Consider the following 25,663-nt stretch of genomic DNA (forward strand, 5'->3'; position numbering starts at 1 on the left):
ACCCACTATTCCCTCCTGAAGATAGGCTCCGGCCAACAGATCTGTCGACAGCAGGAAACCACAGACCAACTCTGTTAGCTTTGGATTTGAGATTTGCTTCCAGGCCAAGATGAACATGGAGCCAGCTGAGAACATGGATAGTTTGTGGGTGCCAGCCATTTGGAGCTCTGTGCTCTTAAGGGCGCCAATACTTGGCTTAAGACTGTTGCCATTTTGAAATTATTTTGTGTGGGTTTGTGTGTGTGCATGCCATATATATGAGAACTTTTTTCTTTTTTTTTTGGTACCAGAGATTGAACCTGGAGTGCTTAACCACTGAGCCATTTCCCCAACCCTTTTTGAGTCAGGATCTTCACTAAATTGCTGAGGTTAGTCTGAATTTGTGATCCTGCTGCCTCAGCCTCTCAAGCTGTTGGGATTATAGGAATATGCCACCACGCCTGACTCTGAAATTCTCATTTTTTGTGGGGCAGGGGGTACCAGGGAACTCAGGGGCACTAAACCACTGAACCACATCCTCAGCCCTATTTTGTATTTATTCAAAGACAGGGTCTCACTGAGTTGCTTAGCACTTTGCTTTTTTTTTTTTTTTTTTTTAGTTATAGATGGACATAATACCTTTCATTTTTTTTTTAATGTGCTGCTGAAGATAGAACCCAGAGCGAGCACTCTACCACTGAGCCACGATCCCTGCCCAGCTCCTTGCTTTTGCTAAAGCTGGCTTTGAAATCACAATCCTCCTGTCTCAGCCTCCCAAGCCACTGGGATTACAGGTGTGTGCCACTGTACCTGGTCAAGAAATTCTCATTTTTACAGAGGCTTCACCTTCTTATTTCCTTTGTTCCTCACAAATTCCACAGTTGGTCCTGGTTGGATTTGATGATTTCTGGTATTTGATACCTGTGGAATCAGCTAACAATCTGATTCCATTTCTTGGACCTCATTCTGCAGAGGCAGAGTGGTTACAGCCACTTCTTGGATTGGATCTTAATTAAAATGCATTGATCAAAAATAACATCATGGGGGCTAGGGTTGTGGCTTAGTGATAGAACACTTGCCTTGCATGTGTGAGGCACTGGGTTTGATCCTCAGCAACACATAAAAATAAAATAAAGGTACTGTGTCCATCTATAACTTAAAAATTATTTTAAAAACATAACATCATAGGTCTAGGGGTTATAGCTCAGTAGTAGAGCTCTTGCTTAGCACACGAGAGGCCCTGGGTTCCACCCCTAGCAACTCCATATCCCTCCAAAAGACACCAGATGAGAAAATACATTTGAAACAATGTAAAAAGAACTATCACTAATAGTAGTTATGTCCTAGAATACTTATTCCTATATAGCCTTTAATGTTTTAATTTTTATCACCTACAAACATATAACTTCCAAATAAATGCAAAGAAATATTTTAAACATAAACACACCAAATTAATGTTTCTACCTCCACACTAAATGTTTCCGGAGCAGACGTCTTTTGACCAGAAAACATTGTAATAGATGCGAGTTTTTTTTTCACTGCTTCAGAAAGAGTTCTAGAGAGAAACTGTTTCTCATTAGAAAGTTTAACTGAAAAAGAGGCAAGGACAAAGCTGCAAATTTTGGTTGGTTATTCGTTGCTTTATCAGGGCTGTACAGGCATAGCTGCAGCCTTGGACTTGAAATACAGGCATTTTTCTGTTCATACTCAATAGGAAATTCATGAACAGACAGCAGTAACTGGCCCTGCTTGACTACAGGGATGAATTGTAAATTAATTATGCACACCATATGTTTGGTGAGAATATCTACGCACGTCTGAACTTTGAACCCTTTCTCAATTTATAATCACCTTTTCATGAATTCCTAGACTTAATTATCAAAAACCCCTTATTTATATAGTTAAATATAGAAAAAGCATACCCATACAAAAGGTATTAAAAAAAAGCCAACCCCTAAGAAATGGTTGAAATAGGATTCTTATTGGTCTAAAAACCAATTGGGGGGCAGGGTACCAGGGATTGAACTCGGGGACACTTGACCATTTGGTCACATCCTCGGGCCTATTTTGTATTTTAGAGACAGGACCTTACTGAATTGCTTAGTGCCCCGCTGTTGCTGAGGATGGCTTTGAACTCATGATCCTCCTGCCTCAGCCCCCCAAGCTGCTGGGATTTCATGGATGCCACACCCACCTTAAAAAACAATTTTTTTGAAAGTCTTTTTTTTTTTTTTGGCAGTGGTGGGGATGACATCTAGGGCATCCTGCATGCTAGGTAAGAGCTACACCCTTAACTCCTCTGTCCTTATTAATCTCCAGGGTGGACATGTGCTTATGAGCACATGTAAACCACCAGGCCCACTCAGGCCAACTAAAGGAGAAGGAAAATCCGTTCATTTGCCCTTAACCCTCCTACCAAACATGCATTTGGAAACACGTTATATGCTGCATAAAATTTCCTTCCTCTCAGAAGGAAATACAAGCCTCATGAAAACCTTTGGGGAGACCTGCCCACTCCCCAAGTAGCTCCTCTCTGTTCACATGTGGTAAATAGATTTATATATATAAAGACACATTTGGGGCTGGGTGTGGTGGAACACCCCTGTGATCCACCTTGTTTCTAAATTAAAAAATACAAAAAATAGGGCTGGGAATGTGGTTCAATCCCCAGTAGCCAAAAAAAAAAAAAAAAGATGCACTGTGCATCTTTGATCCTCAGCAACACATAAAAATAAACAAAATTTATTGGCAATTCTGCCCAGAGAGAACCTTATCTCAGACACCTGAGCTAACTGGTTGGCAAATCAGCTGTTACATAACAAAAAGTTGGTGTCCTTTGCTACCAAAAGGAAATAAAAGGGGGAATAAAACAAATACATACTTTCTAGCAATCAAAAAAGACCAACTGATCAGAACATAGTTTATTAACAAGACAGGGTGTTATGGATACACCATTGATATGGTAGGTGGAGCACAAAGTCTGTCTTAAACTCTGGCCATAGGCCAGTAGAGATGTGTTCTCTAGAGATGGTTTATCAAAGGCACCCCGTGGGAGGGCAGTTCCTGATGTAGCTGTCGGAAGAGCATTGCACACCGGTTCCTCTCCTGTGTCTTCCCCAGGGTGTGGTACAGTCTGGCCTGGAAGTAAACGACGTCCCTAATTCGCTCTTTGCAGTCAACTTTTGCAAAATAGTTCTTGGCTTCGTTGAGGTTCTCGATGGCGGCCTCCAGAGCTGATAGAGAGTGGGTAAAAGGTCATACACATTTACTCAATATTTTCCTTTTCTTTCCTTTTTTTTTTTTTTTTTTTTGGTACTAGGGATTGAACCCAGGGGCGCTCTACCATTGAGTCACATCCCCAGCCCTTTTTATTTTTTGAGATAAGGTCTTGCTAAGTTGCTTAGGGCCTTGCTAAATTGCCAAGGCTGGCTTTAAACCTGTGATCCTCCTACCTCGGCCTGGGATTACAGGCATGTGCCACCCCATGCCCGCTTGGTAAAGTATTTTTAAAAAATATTTTTAGTTGTAGATGGACGTTATACATTTTATCTATCTATCTATCTATCTATTTATGTGGTGCTGAGGCTCAAACCCAGTTACTCACATGTGCAAGGCAAGCACTCTACCACTGAGCTACAACCCAGCCCTCCTTGGTAAGATTTTAAAACAGATTTTAAGCCTTGGAGGTTAAAATCGCCACTGATTTGCCCCTAACCCTCCTACTAAACATGTAGGTGAAAGCACTTTAAAATGCTGTATAAAATTTTAAGGAAATATTTGTGAACACTCAGAACTTACTGTCCCCATTTTAATGTCTTTTCCTCTTCTGAGTCCTAAATTTTAAAAGCTTTCATGAAAATCAGCAATGCCTAACAATCTTTGCACAGTTTCCTACCTTCTGCTTTCTTTGGTGGATCATAGGAAGCTGCTGAAGCCACCTGGCACTTGGCTACTAAGAACATGGCACGGCCTTTGTCCAAGATAGCCCCATCAGCCAGGATGGGCTCGATGGCCATGTGGAGCAGGGTTAAGGCTTGTTCTGGGATTCCAAGGATGAGCTGAAAAAGAAAGACCATGGCACTGTACACACCACGCCCACCATGCTGCTGGGAAGAGTGGTTTCTGGCCGTCCTCATGACACTCTAGCTTATTTTCTCCCTGACATATACTGCATTATGGCAGGCACCACACTCCTGCAGTAGGGAGTAGTTATTCACATGTGGAAAAGTTCTGTCTTTACAAAGCTTCAGAATTGATATCATTTAGATTGGTGATTCTGAGAGTTTGAACTCTATGAATTACTGGGAGGAGAATAACAACTAAGAAAATCTAACTCAAAAAGTGCAGAGTGAAAGTGGCAAGGGAATTAAAATAATGAGCTAGAAAATAGAAAACATCTATGTAACACAAAAGAACGCAATAATGAAGGAACTGTGGTTCAAAGAAGGTATGATATATAGAAACAAATAGCAAATTAAAAGCAAGTCCTTTATTTACACTCAATTACACTGAGTGACAATGAATATAAATGATTAAATGAATTAAAAGAAATTCACAGAATGGATTTTAAAAATTATCCAACTATATGCTGTATATGAGAGATTCACTTTAAATTAAAAGGCACAAATAGGTTGAAAGTAAAATGACAGAAAAATATTCAATGCAAACAGTAACCAAAATAGAACTAAGTGTCTATATTAATAATCAAGCAAAATAACCTAGTTCAAAAACTGCTATAAGAGGGCTGGGGATGTGGCTCAAGCAGTAGCGCGCTTGCCTGGCATGCGTGCGGCCCGGGTTCGATCCTCAGCACCACATACAAAGTTGTTGTGTCCGCCAAAAACTAAAAAAAAATATTAAAAAATTCTCTCTCTTTAAAAAAAAAAAAAAAACTGCTATAAGAGAAAAATAAGGCCATTATACGCTCATGAAAGGATCAATTTATCAAGATATAACAACTATAAACATATATACACTACAAAGTCTGAACATATACAAAATCTAAAAAAAGGCAGAATCGGAGGTAGAAACGACAATCCAACAATAAAAGCTAACAAGAGCTGGGTATGGTGGTGCACACCTATAATCCCATCTGCTCAGGAGGCTCACGAGTTCAAAACCAGCCTTAGCAACAGCAAGGCACTAAGCAACTCAGTGAGACCCTGTCTCTTAAAAAAAAAAAAAAAAGCTCAGAGTGTGCAATATCTCACTTTTCAATAAAATAGTAGATAGAAGATCAGTAAGGAACCAGACGACCTAAACAGACATCTATCAAGCACATCATCAATGATATCAGAATACAAATTCTCAAGTACATATGTAATATTTCCCAGGAGAGACCATATGTTAGGCTACAAAATAACAGTAAATCCCCCCCACCCACCCCCACACTTTTTGATACCAGGGATTGAACTCAGGGGCACTCAACCACTGAGCCACATCCACAGCCCTATTTTGTATTTTATTTAGAGACAGGGTCTCAGAGTTGCTTAGGGCCTCACCATTGCTGAGACTGGCTTTGAATTTGCGATCCTACTGTCTCAGCCTCCAGAGCTGCTGGGATTACAGGCGTGCGCCACTGTGGCTGGCACCCCAACATTCCCCTCCTTTCTTTAAATATTTTTATTAGTTGTTCATAGAGCTTTATTTTATTTACTTATTTATATGCAGTGCTGAGAATCGAACCCAGTGCCTAGTATATGCTAGACAAGCCCTCTACCACTGAGCCAAAACCCAAGCCCCCAACCCTTTTGTGTGTGTGGTGCTAGGACTAAACCTAGGGCTTCACTCACACGGCAGACAAACAACTCAGCAAACTTATGAAATTAGAAATTAACAACAGAAGGAAATTAGGAAATTCAAAAATACCTGGAAATTAAACATACCCTTAAATAACCAAAGGAAAAATCACAAGACAAATTAGAAAATGCTCTGAGGGCTGGGATGTAGCTCAGTGGCAAAGCGTCTGCCTTGCATTCGCAAAGCCCTGGGTTCGACCCCCAGTTCCAAAAAAGACAAAAAAAAAAAGAACCCCACCAAAAAAAAATAAGATTAAAAAAAGAAAATGCTCTGAGACATATAAATACACACAACAAACAACTTTTGAAATTTATAAGATGAGGTAAAAATCCATGGGATGCAGTTCTCAGGGAAATTTTAAACTGTAAAGGCACACATTACAAAACAAAGATCAAGAAAGATCTCAGGGGCTGGGGATGTGGCTCAAGCGGTGGTGCGCTCGCCTGGCATGCGTGCAGCCCGGGTTCGATCCTCAGCACCACATACAAACAAAGATGTTGTGTCCGCCGAAAACTGAGAAATAAATATTAAAATCCTCTCTCTCTCTTCTTTAAAAAAAAAAAAAGAAAGATCTCAAATCAACAAGCTAATCTTCCACTTTAAGAAACTAGCAGGAGTAGAGCATTAAACTCACAGCTAATAGAGGCAAGGAAATAATGATGTTAGTGGAGACAAACAAAATAGAGAATTAAAAAGCAAGAGAGAATCAATAAAAGTTCCTCCTTCAAAGAGATTAGCAAAATCAACAAACTGAGTCAGAATGACCAAGAAAAAGAAGGAGGCACTGGGATTGACCCTTAGCACCACATAAAAAACAAACAAACAAATAAAAGATTTACAATGGAGCTTTAAAAAAAGGGGGGCAGGGATTCCGCCTTTTGGGTCCCCTTCTTCCTCTTGGGGGAAGTCTTTTACTTCCACTTCCACTCTTTTACTTCCACTCTAAAAAAAAAAAAAAAAAAAAAGGATATCTGAACAGACCTACAGAAAGTAAAGAAATTGGAAGAGATGGAAAAGAAGGAAGAGGAAGTGGTGGTACAGCAGTAATCAAAGAGGCAAGAAAGGGAAGGAAGAAATCGAATCAATAACCAAAAGAAGCAGCGACAAGGAAAAGGTAGGAGCCAACTCTGCCAAACTTTTAAAGATTTAACACCAGGGCTGGGGTTGTGACTCAGCAGCAAACCGCTCGCCTAGCACATGCAAGGCCCTGGGCTCCATCCTCAGCACAACATAAAGAAATAAAAAATAAAGATATTGTGTGCAAATACAACTAAAAAAATTATTAAAAAAAAAAAAAAAAAAAAAGAGTCAACATCAATTCTTCTCAAACTCTTCCCAAAAACAGAAGAGGAAGACACATTTCCTAATCCATTTTGTGAGGCTATTATTACTTTAATGCCAAATCCAGTACTGCTGGGTTTGGTTTGCTAGTTTTTTCTTGAGAATTTTTGCATACATGTTCATATGGGATTTAAAAAAAAATTTTAATATACATTTTTAGTTGTTGATGGATCTTTATTTTATTCATTTATTTGTGTGCAGTGTTGAGGGCTGGGGTTGTAGCTCAGTGGTAGAGCACTTGAGCACATATGAGGCATTGGGTTCAATCCTCAGCACCACATAAAAAGGTAAATAATGGTAATATGTCCATTTAAAAAATATTTTTTTTAAAAAAGAATATATACAGATGGTCAATAAGCTCATGAAAAGATGCTCAACATTACTGATCAGAAGGGAAGTGAACAGAAGCACAATGATATACCAGTCCACTAGGAAGAAGACAGCAATAAAAAACAGAAAATGACAAGCACTGGCAAGACAGTGGAGATTACATTCTGACCTTGCAGGTTGGAATATAAAATGATGGGATGCAGTCATTATGTACCATTTAGCACCATTTGTGCCAAAAATATTTTGGCAGTTTCTCAAAAAATCTAACTAAATGATGTGACCCAGCAATTCCATCTACCCAAGAGAACAGAAAACAGGTATTCAAACAAAAACTTCCCCTTGAAAATGAAGAGCAGTTATTCAGAACATCCAGAAATTGAAAACAATCCAAATGTCCATCATCTGATGCAGGCACAAACAAAATGCAGCCTCTGTATATCATGGAATATTATTCAGACATTAAGAAGGATGAAGCCTGAGAACAGTCTGCTAAGTCAAAGAAGCAAGACACAGAAAGACCACATAGTGAAACGTCTCCAATAGCCAAATACACAGAAATAGAAAGCATTAGTGGTTGCCAAGGGCTAGAGGGAAGGAGGGAGGATTCAGGAGTGAATGTTTTAATATATAGTTTCCTTTTGGTATCGTGAAAATAACTCTGGAATCAGACAGTTACAATGGTTGTACAACACTGTCAATATTCTCAAAATCACTAAATTGTACATTTTTATTTAATATTTTACTTTTTAGTTTTAGTTGGACACAATATCTTTATTTTTATTTTTATGTGGTGCTGAGAATCGAACCCAGTGCCTCGCGCATGCCAAGCGAGCGCTACCACTTGAGCCACATCCCCAGCCCCTGAATTGCATACTTTTAATGGTTAAAATGGTAAATTTATCTTAACTAAGAAATAAGAATCACTGATGAAGTTGGCTTATAATGAACAGATTGCTAGACTCTATCCCTAGAGATTCTGACTCAGGAGATCTAAGACAAGCCCAGGTATGTGGATATTTTTAAATCTCCCCAGGAATTCTATGAACCTCTGCTTTAGCCAATTCCTCAAGTGATTCCCTTCCCCGGCTCCCTTTCTTCCTTCTGCACCAGGGATTTAACTTAGGGGTGCTTTACCACTGAGCAACATCTCCAGCCCTTTTTCTCATTAAAAAAAAAAAAAAAAAAAAAAAATATATATATATATATATATATATATATATATATAGAGAGAGAGAGAGAGAGAGAGAGAGAGAGAGATACGGACACAATACCTTTATTTTCATGTGGTGCTGAGAATCGAACCCAGTGTCTCATACTTGCAAGACAAGTGCTCTACCATTGAGCCACAATCCCAGCTCCCCCCCCCCCCCCTTTTTGAGACAGGGTCTTACTTAGGTTCCTGGGGCTGGCCCTGAACTTGCAATCTTCCTGCCTCACTCTCTGAGTGGCTTGGAATTACAGATGTATGCCACCATGCCTAGCCTCAAGTGGGTTTTAAATTGACTGAATTGCTCAACAGTATTTACTAGGTATAGGTCCTGCTAGGTATTATCAAGGAATACAGCCATGAATAGAGAATCCATCATGGCCTTTACCAGGGGAGAAAAAAAAAAAAAAAAAGACATAAAATATAATCTGATTTTGAAAACTTTTCAGGACTGAGGTGTAGCTCAGTGTAGAGTATTTGCTTAGTTAGCATCTAAGAGGCTCTAACACACACATAAAAAGAAACAAACTTTCAATATATAACTCATTTTCTCTTTTTTTTTTTTTTTGCCTAATGAACTTATTGAAATGGGAGGGGTTTTATTTATTTAAATTTGAAGAAATGTTAATATTTGTGTATTTATTATATACAGTCTTATTCTACATTTAACAGAGACAATTTTTTAATTTATTTTTTTGTTGCACATGGATACAATGCCTTTATTTTTATGTGGTGCTGAGGTTTGAACCCAGTGCCTCACACATGCTAGGCAAGCACTTTACCACTGAACCATAACTCTAGCACAACTTAGATTTTTGGCGGTGCTGGGGATTGAGCCCAGTGCTTTGTGAATGCGAGGCAAACACTCTACCAACTGAGCTATATCCCCAGCCCCCGTTTTATTTTTTATTTTGAGAAAAAGTCTTGCTAAGTTGTCCAGACTGGCCTTGATCTAGTGATCCTCTTGCCTCAACCCCCAAATAGCTGGGATCAGAGGTATGGGCCACTACACTGGACCTCTTCTCTATATTCACATTCCTTTGTTGCTAAACCAAGTATCACTCTGTGCCAGCTACTAATTACAATGATGGAAGTGTCCTCATTGAAGAGGTGAGTCCCCTTTACTAAACGCACATATCAGGAAAGTCAGTGCTGCTGGAAAGTGTCACCTTGTCAACGGGTTCACAATTCTACAGGTGTCCTTGGAGGGCTTGCACATGGAGGCTCCCTTTCCAGACTCCACCACTAAGATACACCTCAGCCCTGAAAATTATTAGCCCTCAATATTACTCTTTTCAATACCAAAAAGTAGTAACAGACTCACCAGTTGTTAAAGCACAAATGTGCTATAAAAACAGAGATCAGCTTACCTGGGCAAAAGCCAAATTCAGCACGGTTTCGGAGGCCAAGTACTGTAACCGATACTCCTTGGAAAGGGCCAGAGCCTGCAGCAGCACAGGCATCGCAATGGTAGGGGAGGAAGATCGCCAGTACAGCTCTGCCACCGAAAGCAGGACACTACAGCAAAGAGGAAAACATGGGATGAGAAGATCCACCACACCATCTCCATGAAAGGCACAAAAGATCCCTTACCTGATCACCATTTCTGTATTCTTTAATTTCTGACAGTATGTCAACAATTTTTGTAAAAGCTTGTGTGCCTCTGACATTTGGTTCTGAGCTTGTAGTACAACTGCTTTTCTGAAACAGATTCAAAATAAACACAAGAAATTCTACTGATGCTTGCAAGTGTTGTAACTATAACCACTTCAGGGATGAGACTCTGTATTTCCTCAGTTAGAGTGTAACTTCCCAAGGGGAAAACTGCCTATTTTAATTTTTTGTTCAAAGAAAAAATACAAACAAAAAACCCTGTATGTGTGTATAAATGTATATGTGCAAGCATATACATGTATATGCACACACATGCATGCCAGAAAAAAGTTTAGAATTACAGTTATCGCAATATTAGTGACTATCTCTGGGACATACTTACTTTCATTTTGTTTATCAATTTTTAAATTTCTGTAAAAAATTTTTTTCTTTAACTAAAGTAAACAAATCAATACACACAGAAAACAAATAAAACTGCAGTAAAATCAAGCCATTTAAAAATTATTTTATTCTAGGATTAAAGTTTTCCAACTTTCTTTCTAACTTTCTTACCTATATACACCTTCTATGCCATTAAGAGCTGTGATTCCTGTGACAAGTGAATCAGCCAAATGATATTTGCCATCATTCATTGCTCTGTCAAATTGTATTTTTTGATCACATAGCATCCATAACTGATAAGGAAAAAAAATTAAGCATCAAATGACAAATGTTAACATTATTAGCCAATGAGGACACAAAAGTATTTTATAAGTATTTATTTAGCAAATATCCTTACTATAATTCACACATATTCCCTTTTTTGAGATTAAAGTTTTATAATATTTCAAGCTTGCATAAAAGCATGAAGAACAAAATAATATTTAAGAAATATAAAATAATGTGCCACCAATTAACTTTATCAATTCACATATCACTTTTATTAGCTCACGTATCTACTCCAACACTGTGACACACTATTGGAGTTCTTTGCAAATTCCATTTTCCTCTCACTTTTTCAAGTAGCAAGCACTCAGTTCGGTGTCTGCTATTCCCATTCCTATTCTTTTACAACACATATACTTACCCTTAAACGCTTATAGTATAAACCTGTATGTTTTTGTTTCTTTGTTTTGTGGTACCAGGGATACAACTCAGGGCCTTACGTACTGAGCCATATCCCCTGCCCTTTGTATTTTTTATTTTGAAACAGGGTCTCACTAAATTATTCAGGTTGGCCTAGAACTTTCAATCCTCCTGCCTCAGTGCTGGGATTACAGGTGTGTGCCACCACACCTGGGGAGCCTGTATTTTTTTGAGCTTTGTACTAAAAATAAATAATATCATCCTGTATGTGTCCTTTAACAATTTCATTTTAACTCAATATTATTTTTCTTTCTTTTCTTTTCTTTTAGGTACTGGGGATTGAACTCAGGGGCACTCAACCACAGAGCCATATCCCCAGCCCTATTTTGTATTTTATTTAGAGACAGAGTCCCACTCGAGTTTTTTAATGCCTCACTTTTACTGAGGCTGGCTCTGAACTCACGATCCTCCTGTCTCAGACTCCAGAGCTGCTGGGATTACAGGCATATGCCACTGCACCTGGCTCAATATTATTTTTCTGAGGGAATATTGTAAAATATCCTGCTTTTTGTTACAGTGGAAAAATACTGTTTTCAGAAGTAAATCCAATATCATGTGGGTTACCTGGGCATGTTGGGTATTAGGTGGGAATCGTTCCTTCAAGTGCTTTAACACTTCAGCAGCTGCGGCAAAACAGCCCTAAAATCAAAGGACAGGTTTTGATTCAGATGTGTTGAAACCACACTGAACACCACAGGCAGGTCCACACAGTCCCTTACTCTTGACACAGCCAGTGAGAAGACACTAGGCAGACTGTGGAACTGCATTTCTAAGGGCTGTTCTTTTAAAGTTTCTAATGAATCTCGTTCATTTTCAAAAATGTTAAGAAAATTATCATGTAAGATAGTTTTTTTCTAGGAAAAAAATTACAAAACATGTAAATAGTAAGAAAAGACAAATTACTTTTAATTCCATGAAAGCTAATCACAGTTCATGTTTTGGCAAACATACCTCCTTTTAAGCTTCTTTTACTCATATACATATTAAATACATAAATATTCCAAAAATACCTATCTATACATATTATTTTTTGTCAATTATGTATAACACTACCAACGTGGTAGTCACTCATAAATATTTTTTAATAAATTAATTTTTCCAGTGTCCATAAATGAAATCTATCACCATAATATTTTACTAGGCAAATTAATTGTGGTACATCAAAATAACCTTTTAGGTTGGGATATTTTGGTTGCTCTTAATTTTTCCATTTAAAAAATATTACAATGAATATCTTGATGCCCAGTTTGCATGATGTCCAATTATTTCCTTAGAATTAAACCAGAGAAGTAGAAATGGACATTTTTAAGTTCTTTGATATAGGTTAGTAATTACCCTCTACAGCCGCACCAGTATTTTTGTAGCAGCATCCTATCCCTTCTTCCCCCCCGATAGTTTTGCATCTTGGCCCGATACTGAAAACTACTATTCCATTATTTAATTCTTCCACAACTAGGTTGAAATTGATTTTTGGTCATTTAGGCCATTTATGCTTTTTCTGTGAATACTATTCATATTATTCTTATACTCATATACGATCAAACCCCAATTAGGTAATGCATACTTTGTAAGTGGAAATTACACTGAATTACAATAAAGATCGTTAATATTTGTTCTTATGATTTTAACTGGCCAATCTTTTGTTTTGGTAGTAACGGGGATTGAACCAGGGCTGCTCTCCCACTGAGCTACAACCCCAACCAGTGTTATTTTGACACAGGGTCTCACTAAGTTGCCCAGGCTGGCTTTGAATTTGCGACCATCCTGCCTTAGCCTGTGGTGGGATGACAGATGTGCTACCACGCTGGTCTTAATTGGCCAACCTCGCCACGTATTTTCATGACTGTCACAGTGAGCTGAACATATGGACAGAGGTGAGCTGTCAACTTCAGGCCAAGCAGAGACACCTTAAATTGTACACCCAAAACACTCCCATTGTGCTCTACTACACCCAAGGATAAGAGAGTACCCAGAACTACTCAGAGAACACAAAAGGGGCTGGCAACCTTAGAAAAAGAACAGACTCCACTCCCTCTGGGTTGCAGCAGGGAACTCCACGAGCAGTTCAGAGTCCCTAACTACTTGTGATGCTAAGGATTGAACCCAAGGCCTCACACGTGCTAGGCAAGCGCTCTACCACTGAGCCACAATCCCAGCCCCCAGAGTCCCTCATGTCTTTACAGGTTCTACCCAAGCACTCCCACACCAAAAACACAGTGCAGCATCTAGTTTATTTGGAGTTCAGTTTAAAAAGCAGACAAAGGAAATGAAACAGAGACTCATCTTAAAGCTGCCTTCTCCACAGTAGGCAAAGCTTAATTTCACAGGTGCAAGTCTAACCTGTGTAATTAAAAATATGACAGTCATCAACCCAGGGAGTATATTCACATGCTTCATGTTCTAAAACTAGAAAAGACTTTCTAAAGCAGGCAGGAGAAGGGGAGAAAAGGACAGTCTTGAAACAACACTTTAAAGGTGAATTAAATGGCACTGAACTATGTCTCAATAGAGCTGTAGATAAAGTCACAGGAGGCTCATGCTAAACATCTGAGTGTTCACTGACTCCCTCATTAACAAGTGCTCCAATTACCCATGACACAGAATGAAAAATAGTGGTACTGAAAGTTACAATGCCATTAAGAAGGAAAAAACAAGATGTGGACATGAAACATTCCTGGGGGAAAGTGAACAGCAAGCACTTCTGGGCTGCTCTTTTGACCTGGTATTGCCCAAGATGTGTGGGCACAGGAACAGGAAGGAAGCAGTCCAAGGGCACAGTGGCATCCAAGAGCCAGAGCCCAGCTACTGAAAGGACTAAAGTGCTAAAATGTGTTCAGCAGAGGGGAAGTGTTTCCAGACTTCTGAAAGGGGTGGAAACCACCCTTCAATCTTCACACTGGGATGAAGGAATACTGAGCATTATGAAACAATCTAACAATAATGTACACCACAAAACTATCAAGAAAAATAATGTGATCAAGGAAATGTACTTATAGACATAGTATGTTCAGTGAGATGGAACATACACTAAGATGCAGATAAACAGGCTTCCCAATCTCTAATCACCCCCCAAAAATTTTCACCACAGGGAAATTTGCTAGAGCAGCATGAGAGATGTTATAATTCATCCCTTTTAAAGAGAATCAAGTAAAATGAGTCAGGCTCTAAGTCAAGGTTATGCTCAATTGCTACCACTCCTCTCTGGGATCAACCAGACTTGACTGGAGACAGGACTGACACATACTGGTAGCGGGCATTGAGCCAGCTCTCTGGACCTCAATCCCTTGTTCTGTGAAACAGGGGTAATGATAAAGCTGACTTCATGGGCTGGGGCTGTAGCTCAGTGATAGAGTGCTAGCCTCACATGTATGATGTACCAGGTTCGACTCTCAGCACTACATAAAAATAAATAAATAAATAAATGGTGTCCATCTACAACTTTAAAAAAAAATTGCTGACCTCATGAAGCTACTAGAAGGTTCTGTAAGACAATACATAAAATAACAAAGCACTGGCCTGGCACAGAACAAATGTGAACAAACATTAGCTATTATCATTTTAGCTATACATTCATTAGTCTCTAACCCTTTCATTTACACACAAACCTGTACTTCACATTTTAATGATTCCTTTCTGTTGTATTTTTTAATGGAACTAGCCAACTTCTTACTTCCTATACTAATGTCAAAAAGAGATCCCAACTTCAACACATCTTGCAGACTCCACCTTTAAATCTTCTTCCATAAGTGCAATTTCACTTGACTCACAATACCAATGAGACCCATTCAAGACACATGCAGTGATTTTTTTAAGCACTAAGGGAGAAAAGTGGCAGATCCTCCAGTACTCCAGAAGCATACTGACCTTACCACCTGTGCTACAATATGGACGTGAAATGTCCCCCAAAGGCCTATATGTTAAGAGGTTTGGTCCCCAGCCTGTAGTGCTGCCGGGAGGTGGCGAACCTTTAGAAAATGGAGCCTAGTGGAAGGAAGTTAGGTCATTGGAGGCATACCCCTGAATGCAACATCTGGACTCACACACGTCTGTCTCTTGGCTTCTCAGCTGCCATGAGGTAAGGTACATAGATTCCTCCGCTGTGTTTCCACCTTGATGTACGGGGCTACTACATGCCCAAAGACAGGGCCAAGTGACCATGGGCTAACCTCTGAAGCCATGAACCAAAATAAATCTTCCCTTCTTTTAAGTTGATTATCTCAGGTATTTTGTCACAGAGACAAAAAGCTAACACAACCTGCCTACCTGCTCTGCGTGTAGCTCTGCAAGATGACAGAGCGCGACAGCAAAGGACTCTGTGTTGTTCTGCTGCACTCCGGAATTCACTGACTCCAGGCTGTTCATGCTCAGCAACATCTGGGCTTGCTGCAGTGCCATAGTGCTGGGTGAGGAGAGGGAACAGGATTTCCCTTCAGACAGCAGGCCCAGACTACCCCTTGGCCATAACCTACAGTTATCTTAAGTGGAAACACAAGGAAATTAACCCCTCTGCAGGCTCGGGCCATGTAGAAGCAACTACCTCCCAACACCAACTCTCCGGCCCTCAAGTCAAGGAGAGCAGAAAAGTATCCTAGATGTAAGGCCCCCAGGAAATGTGGAGTGGTCACAGCAGAGCTGGGAGCTCCAAGTTCCCAGATCCCCCACCCCCTACCTCCCCACCCTCGATTTCCCCTGAGGTCACAGAATGCTAATTAGGTTTCACGGGTAAATGCAGACCCGATGCCATCCTGGCACCGGCTGCTCTGGCAATGCAAGCAGTGGCCAGTGTCGGCAGCTGTTTCAGAGCACGCCGTGCCAAAAAATTATCTGAAATACAAAAACAAGACTGGTAAAAGAGGCACTTCCTTTTATTACTGAATTCCTAGAAATAGCAGATTGTCTAGGTAAAAGGCAAGGTAGTGACAGGGCTCCAGGGTTACAATCTAGTTAAGAAGTTTACTTCCAAGCTAAAGGTGGCTAAATGGAAGAGGAAAAACATGAGGCTAGAAACATTCCAGACAAAACACCTTGGGTAACAGAATAGGTGCAAGGAATGAAGGACGCTCAACTTGCGGGAGGAAGGCCATGCAACCTACAAACTAGAAGAGAGGTTCTTGTTGCAAAGCAAAGGAGCAAAACACTTGGGATCAGAAGATCTGTGTTTGAGACACTGGTCAACTACATTTGAGATCTTGGGAAAATGTGTGAACCAGAAGGAGATCACCCATCAGTTATTCACAGAGCAGTTGGCAGGAGTAAATAACGTGCATGGGGAAAAAACCTTGCAAAGGTCGTGCAAACTACAAAATGTTTTCAGATTTTAAAGCATTTTATCTAATCCCCTGCATGAACAACTTCCAAAGGTGGTTAAAAAAAACCTTGTATGTCTGGCCTTTCATAAAAGAACCAGTGTGCTAGCTCCTGCTAACCTAGATTGCTGTGAATCTGAAGGATTCACACCACCAAAGTCTTGGCAATGTGCCTAAAGACCTACCTGCGGCCATAAAGTCTCCAGATGGCCGTTTTCTGGGCGATGCTGATATCGATGAGCTCGGACAGGCTGTGTTTCCAGTGCAGGAGGTCAGAGTCCTTTAGGGCATCCATCAGTTTGTTGGCCGTCTTCCCAGCAAAAGCTCTCTGTTGAACAAGGGACTGTATTCCCAGGGAGGCGAGGTACTAAGGGGACAGATATACCCACGACCCAAGATAGAGATTACATGACAGAATTTGCTTTGCTCTTCAGAAATGTGGTGGATTTCACATTTCAGCACATGCACAGTGATAGCTCTACTTAAAAGGAAAGTACCTACAACCTGACCTTAACCCTGACCCATGTGAGATGTGTTGCTGAAAAACTAAGGCTGGAAGAGAAGCAGAGGATACACAGGAAAGAGCCAGGGCTTTGGCATTAGGTGAACCTGGACTTAATCACTGCCTCTGCTACTTACTGTGTGACTTAGGGCCAGTCACTTAGCTTCTTAGCTAAGCCTCAGCTTCCTCATCTGTAAAATGGGCATCAAACCTATCATAAAGAATTGTTGTAAGGATTACAATGAAATAATATGTCAAACAGTGCCGGGCACATTAGGTTATAGGAGATCAAAAGAGGATGCCTATCAAGAGCAACAAATTATCTTCTCATTATCTACTAGTATAATCTTCAAGGATGAAAGCTCAACTAGAAAGAGTCAGCTTAAATCCATAGCAAAAATTGAACTTAAGAAATCTATCATTTATTTCAAGGAGCCACTTCATTTCTACCGTGTTAAGTTTCCTTTCTGAGAAGTAAATCACACGGATGATTTACAGACTTAAGAAGCATGTGCGCTAAATGACTACACATAACCACTTTTGTTTTTACTGAAGATTCTAAGACAGAAGCTTAAGCAGTCCTACTTCCTATGATCCAGTGTGTGGTAAATGTTTCTGAGATGGACTGAGGTTCTTCAAGCAACAGTAATCTCAACTTTCAGTCATTACTACCTCCTGGAAACAGACTATGACCTAGTAATGCCCTCAGTATAGGTCACTGAGGACTATAATTCAGGTCCTTTCCCATCACTCAAAATGAGAAAGGACAAATTTGCCTGTCAGGTTTACTGGTTCTTGGATTTGAATATGGTTTAAAACAAGGATCAGCAAACTTGTTCTAAAGGATTTGAGAGCAAATAATTTAAGTTTTGCAGGCCATATTTGGTTCCTCTTACGTAATTTGCTATGTCTTTTACTCCACAACCATTTAAAAATGTAAAACCCATTCTTAACTTGAAGGCAATACATAAGCAAGCAGAACACCATATCTGGCCCACAGGCTGTAAAGTTTGCCAACCCCTGGTTTAAAAATAAGACATCCTGGACTGGGGATATTGATAAATGCTTGCCTAGCACTTGTGAGGCCCTGGGTTTGATCCCCAGCACCACTAAAAAACACCTTTCCTAAAAATCTTCCTAAGTGTCTAGGTGCTAAGTAAATGTTGCTCAATAAACTAAACAAAGATCTCTTAACAAAGCAATAGAGCTTTCACAGATGTTGTTAATAAAAGGAACAGAGAGAAACCTACCAAACAGAATTTAGTAGTTTGATTAATAGTTAAAGTCAGAGAAAACTACCACATGTCATAATACCCGTCCTAACCCTATCACTGGTTCATGACAAAGGTGGGTGGAAAAGAGACAAAGGCTCAACACCACTTATTTAAACAATCTCACAGAAAGATGAGCCTTACCGGTAACCCAAAATGTACTGCTTTCTTCACAGAATGCTCCAGCAGAACATAGCTATCGGATCTCTTCTGCCCCAGCACATAAAGCCAGCTCTGGCAAGAGACAATCACCAAATTATATCATAACATGGCTAATGTTCTAGTGAAATATCAATATGGTCACAAGAATTAAAAAGGGAAAAAATAACCCCCCTAAAATACTCTCACAAATTATGATCCTAAATGAAACCTATCAAACTGAAATAAATAAGTCACAGCTTCCTTTGATAGTGGCTGAGTGGCAGGTGTTTCAGAGAAAAGCACAAAGCCCCCAAGTGGCCTTTGAGAAATGAGATTCTCAGGTGATCCTCAAATGACTTCTGCTATTCTAGCTGTATTTCATGATTATATTCACAGAAATGTCTCACCCAGTTACTAGGTGTAACATACATCTTTTTGTTAATGCCAACATTAAATGTTAATGCCAACATTAAATGTGATAGTTGATATTTACTTTTATTGTGGTAAGTTGCATTAAAATATGAAGACAGGAAATATGCCCCCAAAGCAGAAAAGGTAAACAAACTTGGGTTGCCCTTTCTGAACCTCCCACCACCAAAGAAGTTTCCCTTCATTACTGAAGAACTTTGCTCCAACTGCAAAACAACTTGGTTCAAACGAGGCCTTTGGAAGGCCACCTCGACCCATGAGCAAAATCCCAAGACCAGAGGACGGCCTCACCAAACAGTGCTGGAGACACACGTGATCGTTGGACTCCTGGGCAATCCTAATTGCCTCCTGCAGGGCGAGCTCTGCCTGTTGACTAATGACAGACTAAACATTAATAACCATTAACAATTACAAACATGTACAAACATCGGTAGCAGGAAGTCATCTGCACACAAGTCATTGGAGAGCAGGACTCTGGGCTGGAAGCTATGACTATTTATGGTTGGTTCTCTCGGAGGCGTGCCCCAACCTCTGCAGCAGGAAACACCAACAGCAGAGATACAAAACATGTGCCTTCTAAAGTGAATGTCTACTAAAAAGGGAATGAAGCGATGGCTTTTATGTCTGTTTCTGAGATGTTTCAGTTGTCAGCCACTGAGAGGAGAGGCAAGGAGAGGGGTAATATTATAGTTTTCACTGCATTCCTTTCTGCATTGTTTGATTTTTTTTTTTAATATGTGCATTTGTTGCTTTTATTATTTTTTCAAAATTAGTTTTTAAAAGTGTTTTGAGGATTCCCCCCACTTTTCTTTTTTTTAATTGTTGATAGGCTGTTTATTTTAATATTTATTTATAAGAATCGAATCCTCAGACATGCTAGGTAACAACTCTACCACTGAGCCACAACCCTAGCCCAAAGATTCTTTTTCCATGAACCTCCCTGCCAAATCTGGAATGTCTCTTCCATCCTCTCAATTTCTGTGGACGTCTAGCCAGCTATTCTCAGCTCTGCTGAGCACTCACTTCTGGAAACACCCTGTGTGTTTCATTAAATATTACTATGTACTACCTTCTACTTACTAAACCTGTATTAATTTTATTTCATCAACCACTTTATAAACCTCTAGATGGTAAAAGCCACATCTTCAATTTTGGCCTTCCCAATGGCAAATTAACAGAATAGAAGCTTTAAAAACACCAGGTTACTAAAGATCTAAAAATAGGACCAGAAATTCTTGGGTGTCAGTTACTTAAGGAAAAATATACACATTAAATTTTCTTCCAACATTAGCAATAGCCTCACATGAGTAATCTGAATTGGGTAGTGCTGATTTTTTTTTTTCTCAATAATTGTTTGTTCAAATAAAGAAACCAAGCAAGGGGCAGTGGCACATGCCTAAAATCCCAGTGACTCAGAAGGCTAATGCAGGAGGATTGTAAATTTGAGACCAACCTAGGAAACTTAAACCTGTCTCAAAAAAAAAAAAAGAGGAGCCAGGCGTAGTGGCACACACCTGAAAGAGGCTGAGATAGGAGAATCACGAGTTTAAAGCCAGCCTCAGCAATGGCGAGGCGCTCAGTGAGACCCTGTCTCTAAATGAAATACAAAACAGAAATGGGGATGTGGCTCAGTGGTTGAGTACCCCGAGTTCAATCCCCAGTACCAAAGGAAAAAAGAGGAAACCAGATACATTTTACCTACTTTGCATTTCTTTTAAATCCCTTTTAATGTTGCTCTAGAACATTGCTATTTAAAGGCAAGAAGCATAACTGCACATAGAAGTCCTTCGCAAATATCAGTTGATTTAACTTCATGGAAAATTAATAATCAAATAATGTTATGCTTGGGGGGGAACACTTTAGGAGAATTATACAGATAGTATTCTAAAACTGGCCTAAAAAGAGATATTTTTTCCAAGAAAGGAAAAAAATGTAGATTTACAACACAGAAATGTCAAGAAAGTCAAGACAAATCCTAAAGGGATCTTCTGGTTTTCCATTGCTGTTAATCAAAAAATCCTAATAAGAGTCTTCAGTAAAAGAGAAGAGACAAATTGGTTACAATATCTGAAATGAATGGGGTGTCTGCTATTTTCCAAATGCCAGAGCAGACAGGTCTGTAGCCTCTGAACAAGGGCTTTCTGTGTCACTTAGAGTTAAAGCCAAAGTCCTTACCTGGCTTCTAGGACTGCTCTGATCCTGCCAGCTCCCTAAACATATTTCCCTCCTCCTCACAGGATTCCAACCACACTGTTTGCTCCTCAAATGTGCCACATAAACCCTGCCTCAGGGCTTTTACACATGCTCTTCTCACTGACATGAACATTATCTCCACCACAGAGCACTCAACTCCCATAAATCCTTTAAACCTCTGTTCAAATGTTAGGTCAGCAGAGATCACAGAAAGCTGAGCTGCTACCTGTTTATAGTGTCCATCTCCTTCAAGATAAGCTCCACAAGGGGTTGGTTCGTTTCTCACTTCTATATCCCTAGCAGCTGAACTGTGCCTAGTGCATGGTAGATGCTCCACAAATAAAGATCAAGATTTTCAAGAAATCCCCACAATTCTTTTAGTCAAGTGACACAGATTTATACAGGAAGGGGGAGGGGGAGATGCCTGGACATGAGTAAATTGAGAAGAATGACACATTAATAAAAACCCTCTGCCAGGCATGGTGACACACGCCTGTAATCCCAGCGGCTTAGGAAGATCCTGAGTTCAAAGCCAGCCTCAGCAAAAGCGAGGTGGTAAGCAACTCAGTGAGACCCTGTCTCTAAATAAAATACAAAATAGGGTTGGGGTGTGGCTCAGTGGTTGAGTACTCCTAAATCCAATCCCTGGTACCCACCCCAATAAATAATAAATCCCTCCTTTTCTCACTTGGATTCATCCAATTTTAGCTGTCTATCCACTGACAATGTTGTAAACACAAAGAAATTCTGCAGACCAAAAGATTATTTGTATCTAAGAGGCTGTATACAAATTTTTTAGTTGTTGATGGACCTTTATTTTATTCATTTATTTATATGTGGTGCTGAGAATTGAATCCAGTGCCTCACACATGCAAGGTCAAGTGCTCTACCACTGAGCCACAACCCCAGCCCTGTATACAAATTTCTGAACACCAGCGAAAGCTTTATGTATTTATTTTTGGATACTGGGGATTAAACTCAGAAATGATTTACAGCTAAGCTATATTATCAGCCCCTTTTTATTTTAAAACAGGATCACACTAAACTGCTAAGGGTCTTTGTCAGTAGTCAATTTGAATTTTTCTGCTTGAGTCTCCCAAGTCACTGGGATTACAGGCATGATGCACATGGCAGGAAAGCAGTTTTTAACACAAAAATAAGTTATTGGTGCCAAGTGTAGTGGCACTTGTCTGTAATCCCAATAGCTTGGGAGCAGGCTGAGAAAGGAGGACCATAAGTTTGAGGCCAGCTTTAGCCACTTAGTGAAACTCTGTCTCAAAAAAGAAAAAGGCCTGGGGCTGGTAGAGTGCCTGCCTCACACGTGTGAGGCACTGAGTTCGATAATTAGCACCACATAAAAATAAATAAAGATATTGGGAAAAAAAAAAAAAAAGAAAGCAAGAAAAAATTATTGGCAAATATTATAAATGGTATTGCTATTATTTATGAATATATAAAATAATGAAAGGTCCTTGCTGCAGGAATGTACCTCAGTGGTAGAGGGAGTGCCATCACACACAGGACACTAAGGGTTCTATCCTCAGCACCACAAAAAAGAAAATACAAGACAGACCTTCATCAAGTGGTTATTAAAGCTAGGCAAAGAAAAATTATATTATGGAATGTCACAAAATCAGGGAGTCTGGAGTATCCTAAACATTTCCAAGTATCAATCTGCTGTTTGAATTCCCTTGATGACATTCCTGGCCTAAGCCTGAGTACCCCACTAACACCTTTATCAGGAAGTTCTATATAGAGAAATTTGCACCCCCTCCATTGTGGGAACTAAAATCAAGCCCTCACACATAGTAGGCAAGTACTCAATCACTGAGCTACATACCCAGCCCCTTTTCATTTTTTGAGCCAAGGTCTCACTCGGCCTCTCAAGTAGCTGGAACCACTGCACCTGGCATCTACATAAAATGAAGCACTACACCCTTACCTAGTGCTCACCAGCTCTCAACCTTATCTGGCAGCCACATCTCAATCAATCCAAATCTTTTTCACATGACTTTTCACTATCTGAAGATGTTAACAGATACTTGGCTAACATTTTTTCCAGGCTAAATGTTCTTACATCCTTCCCACGTTATTCATGTGTCCTAGCTTTAAATGTCTCAATGCTGTAAGACTGTCCCCCACACAAGCTCCAGCTTGTCTACATCTCTTTTGAAACCTGAAAACCAGGAAGGACATGGTGGCATGTGTCTGTAATCTCAGATTTGAGACCAGCCTGGGAAACTCAGCAAGACCCTACCAAAAAATAAAAAAGTTTGAAAAACCTGGGGATGTAGCTTAGTGGTAGAGTGCCCTGGGTTCAGACCCCAGTACCAAAAAATAAAACAAAATCTAACAACCAGAAATTAACAGAATTTCCTGGGTGCTTCCTGGTACTTCTTTATTCTTGAACTTTGAATACCATTCTTCTATTAACACACCCTAATGTCTCTAATCAAAGATGTCTATAGCAGAGATGTACTGGGGAGTGAATCCCGGGGTGTTCAACCACTGAGCCACATCCCCAGCCCTATTTTATATTTTATTTAGAACTAAGGTCTCCCTGAGTTACTCAGGTCCTCGCTAAGTTGCTGAGACTGGCTTTAAACTCACAATCCTCTTGGCTCAGCTTCCCAAACTGCTGGAATTACAGGCATATGCCACCATGCGCAGCAACAGTTTTGTTAAATAGTAAAAAGTCACAGAGTGGGGTGTAGGGGACAATATAACTCATTCAATTAGTAATTTCCTACATTTCACCATTATTCACATCATTTCCTCATTTCCAAAACAGCCTCTGGTGAGTTATTGAAATCTAACTTTATTTACTAAATAATAATTTATTTTCCTATTTTTATACATTAAAAATACAGGTATACCTTACTGGCTGCCTGGACTCCATCCAGAAGCAAACATCTGGCTTTTAGCAAGCATGTGCAGTCTTTCATCCAATAGAGGAAAAACTTCCTTTTCATTTTTTTTTTTTTTTTTGGTGCTGTCTGAAACAATTTTTACTTATTTTTATTTAATTCATTTTTGAAAATACTAAAAATGGCTTTGAAAGTCCCATTATTACCTCCAAAAATCCCTGCTGGGGATTTCTGGCCTAATTGCCTAATTTCTTTTTCACTGAATGGCTGTGCTGTTCTCAGAAGTAATGAATCCAGAGGCCAGAGGCCTGGCACTAAGACAGTAATGCTAAATTGTGACACCAGGGGGCGGACTAGTTAGGTAAAAAGCTTTCATTAACCTGTGCCAGTGCAAAAGGGTCTATTCACTCTTTGAAGTCAGTGAAAAATTAAATTAAGTTGAAGACTCTCTTTCTTCTTTTTAAAAAATACAATATTTTTTAAAAGCACATCTCAATTAACATCATTTTTTTCAATGTCTGCATGGAAAAAAATCTATAAACTTACTAGTGACCGAAGCGGCAGTGCAAAGCAGCCAGGTTCAGAGCAGCATATCTCAAGCTCCGGCCATAGCCCTCTTCCCCGTTACTCTTACTTTCAGCTCCGGTGAGAATCAGGCGGTCAAAATAATGAAGGAGGCTGTGTGTTGAGCTGAAAACATCTTGGACGCGGAGGTTGTTTAAGTAGCTAAGGTAATGCTGAAAGAAGAAATAACCCACATTTTTTTAAAAATATTTATTTTTTAGTTGCAGTTGGACACAACACCTTTATTTCACTTGTTTATTTTTGTATGTGGTGCTGAGGATCGAACCCAGGGTCTCGCACATGCGAGGCGAGAGCTCTACTGCTGAGCCACATCCCCAGCCCCTCCACATTTTTTAAAAAGTTGCTCTTCCTCTGCTGGAATACTATTATGGAGAGCAACATGGGCTGGACACCTGTTATTTCTCCTACCCTTGAGAAAAGTCAAGATTTATCTTATCTTTTCTCAATAGGAGCTAGCACAGTTGCTCCAGAGGGAGTCCACGAATAAAAATTGGGAGTGGCATTACTGTTTGTATCAATTTTATCCTAAACATACATCCATTAGGCCTCTGATTGCATTAGGATCCACAAGGGCAGCAGACCTCACCTAGTTCAGGTATTGAGGAACACTGTGAGCTCAAATCTAAATATCTTAACACCTAAATTCATTACAAAGTACAAAACTGATTTTTCTAAATGCCCAAATTAAAACACAGTGAGTTACTGAAATTAAAATTCATTACTTTCTTTTATTTTGAATCACTGAATCAAACTTCTTGCTAATTTACAACAAAGAAAAATGGGCATATTTCCACATATAAATAAACTCTGATGTCAAACCCAGATACTAAGTCAAACTTAGTGAAGAAAAATTTTCAGAGTTAAAAATCCTAAGGAATTAAATTATTAAAATTTAAGGAAAAAACAGCTAGACATAGTGTTGCTCGCCTGTAATCCCTGTAACTTGGGGAGCTGAGGCAGGAGGATCACAAGTT

At 39.7% G+C, this 25,663-nt stretch overlaps 1 protein-coding gene across 2 annotated transcripts in view; it reads right to left on the bottom strand.

Annotated features, from left to right (window-relative positions):
• Positions 1–2,885: 2,885 nt before the first annotated feature.
• Anapc5 (anaphase promoting complex subunit 5) overlaps positions 2,886–25,663 on the bottom strand; it is a 40,101-nt gene continuing 17,323 nt past the window's right edge. The window contains exons 7-17 of one of the 2 annotated variants that reach the window (XM_076849757.2): positions 24,651–24,841; positions 19,336–19,417; positions 18,619–18,708; positions 16,887–17,029; positions 15,659–15,794; positions 11,960–12,034; positions 10,823–10,944; positions 10,250–10,357; positions 10,027–10,174; positions 3,875–4,037; positions 2,886–3,212 (exon numbers count right to left, since the gene is read on the bottom strand). In XM_076849757.2, coding sequence (XP_076705872.1) covers positions 3,001–3,212; positions 3,875–4,037; positions 10,027–10,174; positions 10,250–10,357; positions 10,823–10,944; positions 11,960–12,034; positions 15,659–15,794; positions 16,887–17,029; positions 18,619–18,708; positions 19,336–19,417; positions 24,651–24,841 — 1,470 coding nt within the window. In that variant the 3' untranslated portion in view covers positions 2,886–3,000. Of the gene's footprint in view, positions 3,213–3,874; positions 4,038–10,026; positions 10,175–10,249; positions 10,358–10,822; positions 10,945–11,959; positions 12,035–15,658; positions 15,795–16,886; positions 17,069–18,618; positions 18,709–19,335; positions 19,418–24,650; positions 24,842–25,663 lie in introns of both variants that reach the window. The other variant, XM_076849668.2, reaches the window with a different exon arrangement.

This window comes from Callospermophilus lateralis, chromosome 1 (assembly GCF_048772815.1).
Source record: "Callospermophilus lateralis isolate mCalLat2 chromosome 1, mCalLat2.hap1, whole genome shotgun sequence".
Classification (NCBI taxonomy): Eukaryota; Metazoa; Chordata; class Mammalia; order Rodentia; family Sciuridae; genus Callospermophilus; species Callospermophilus lateralis.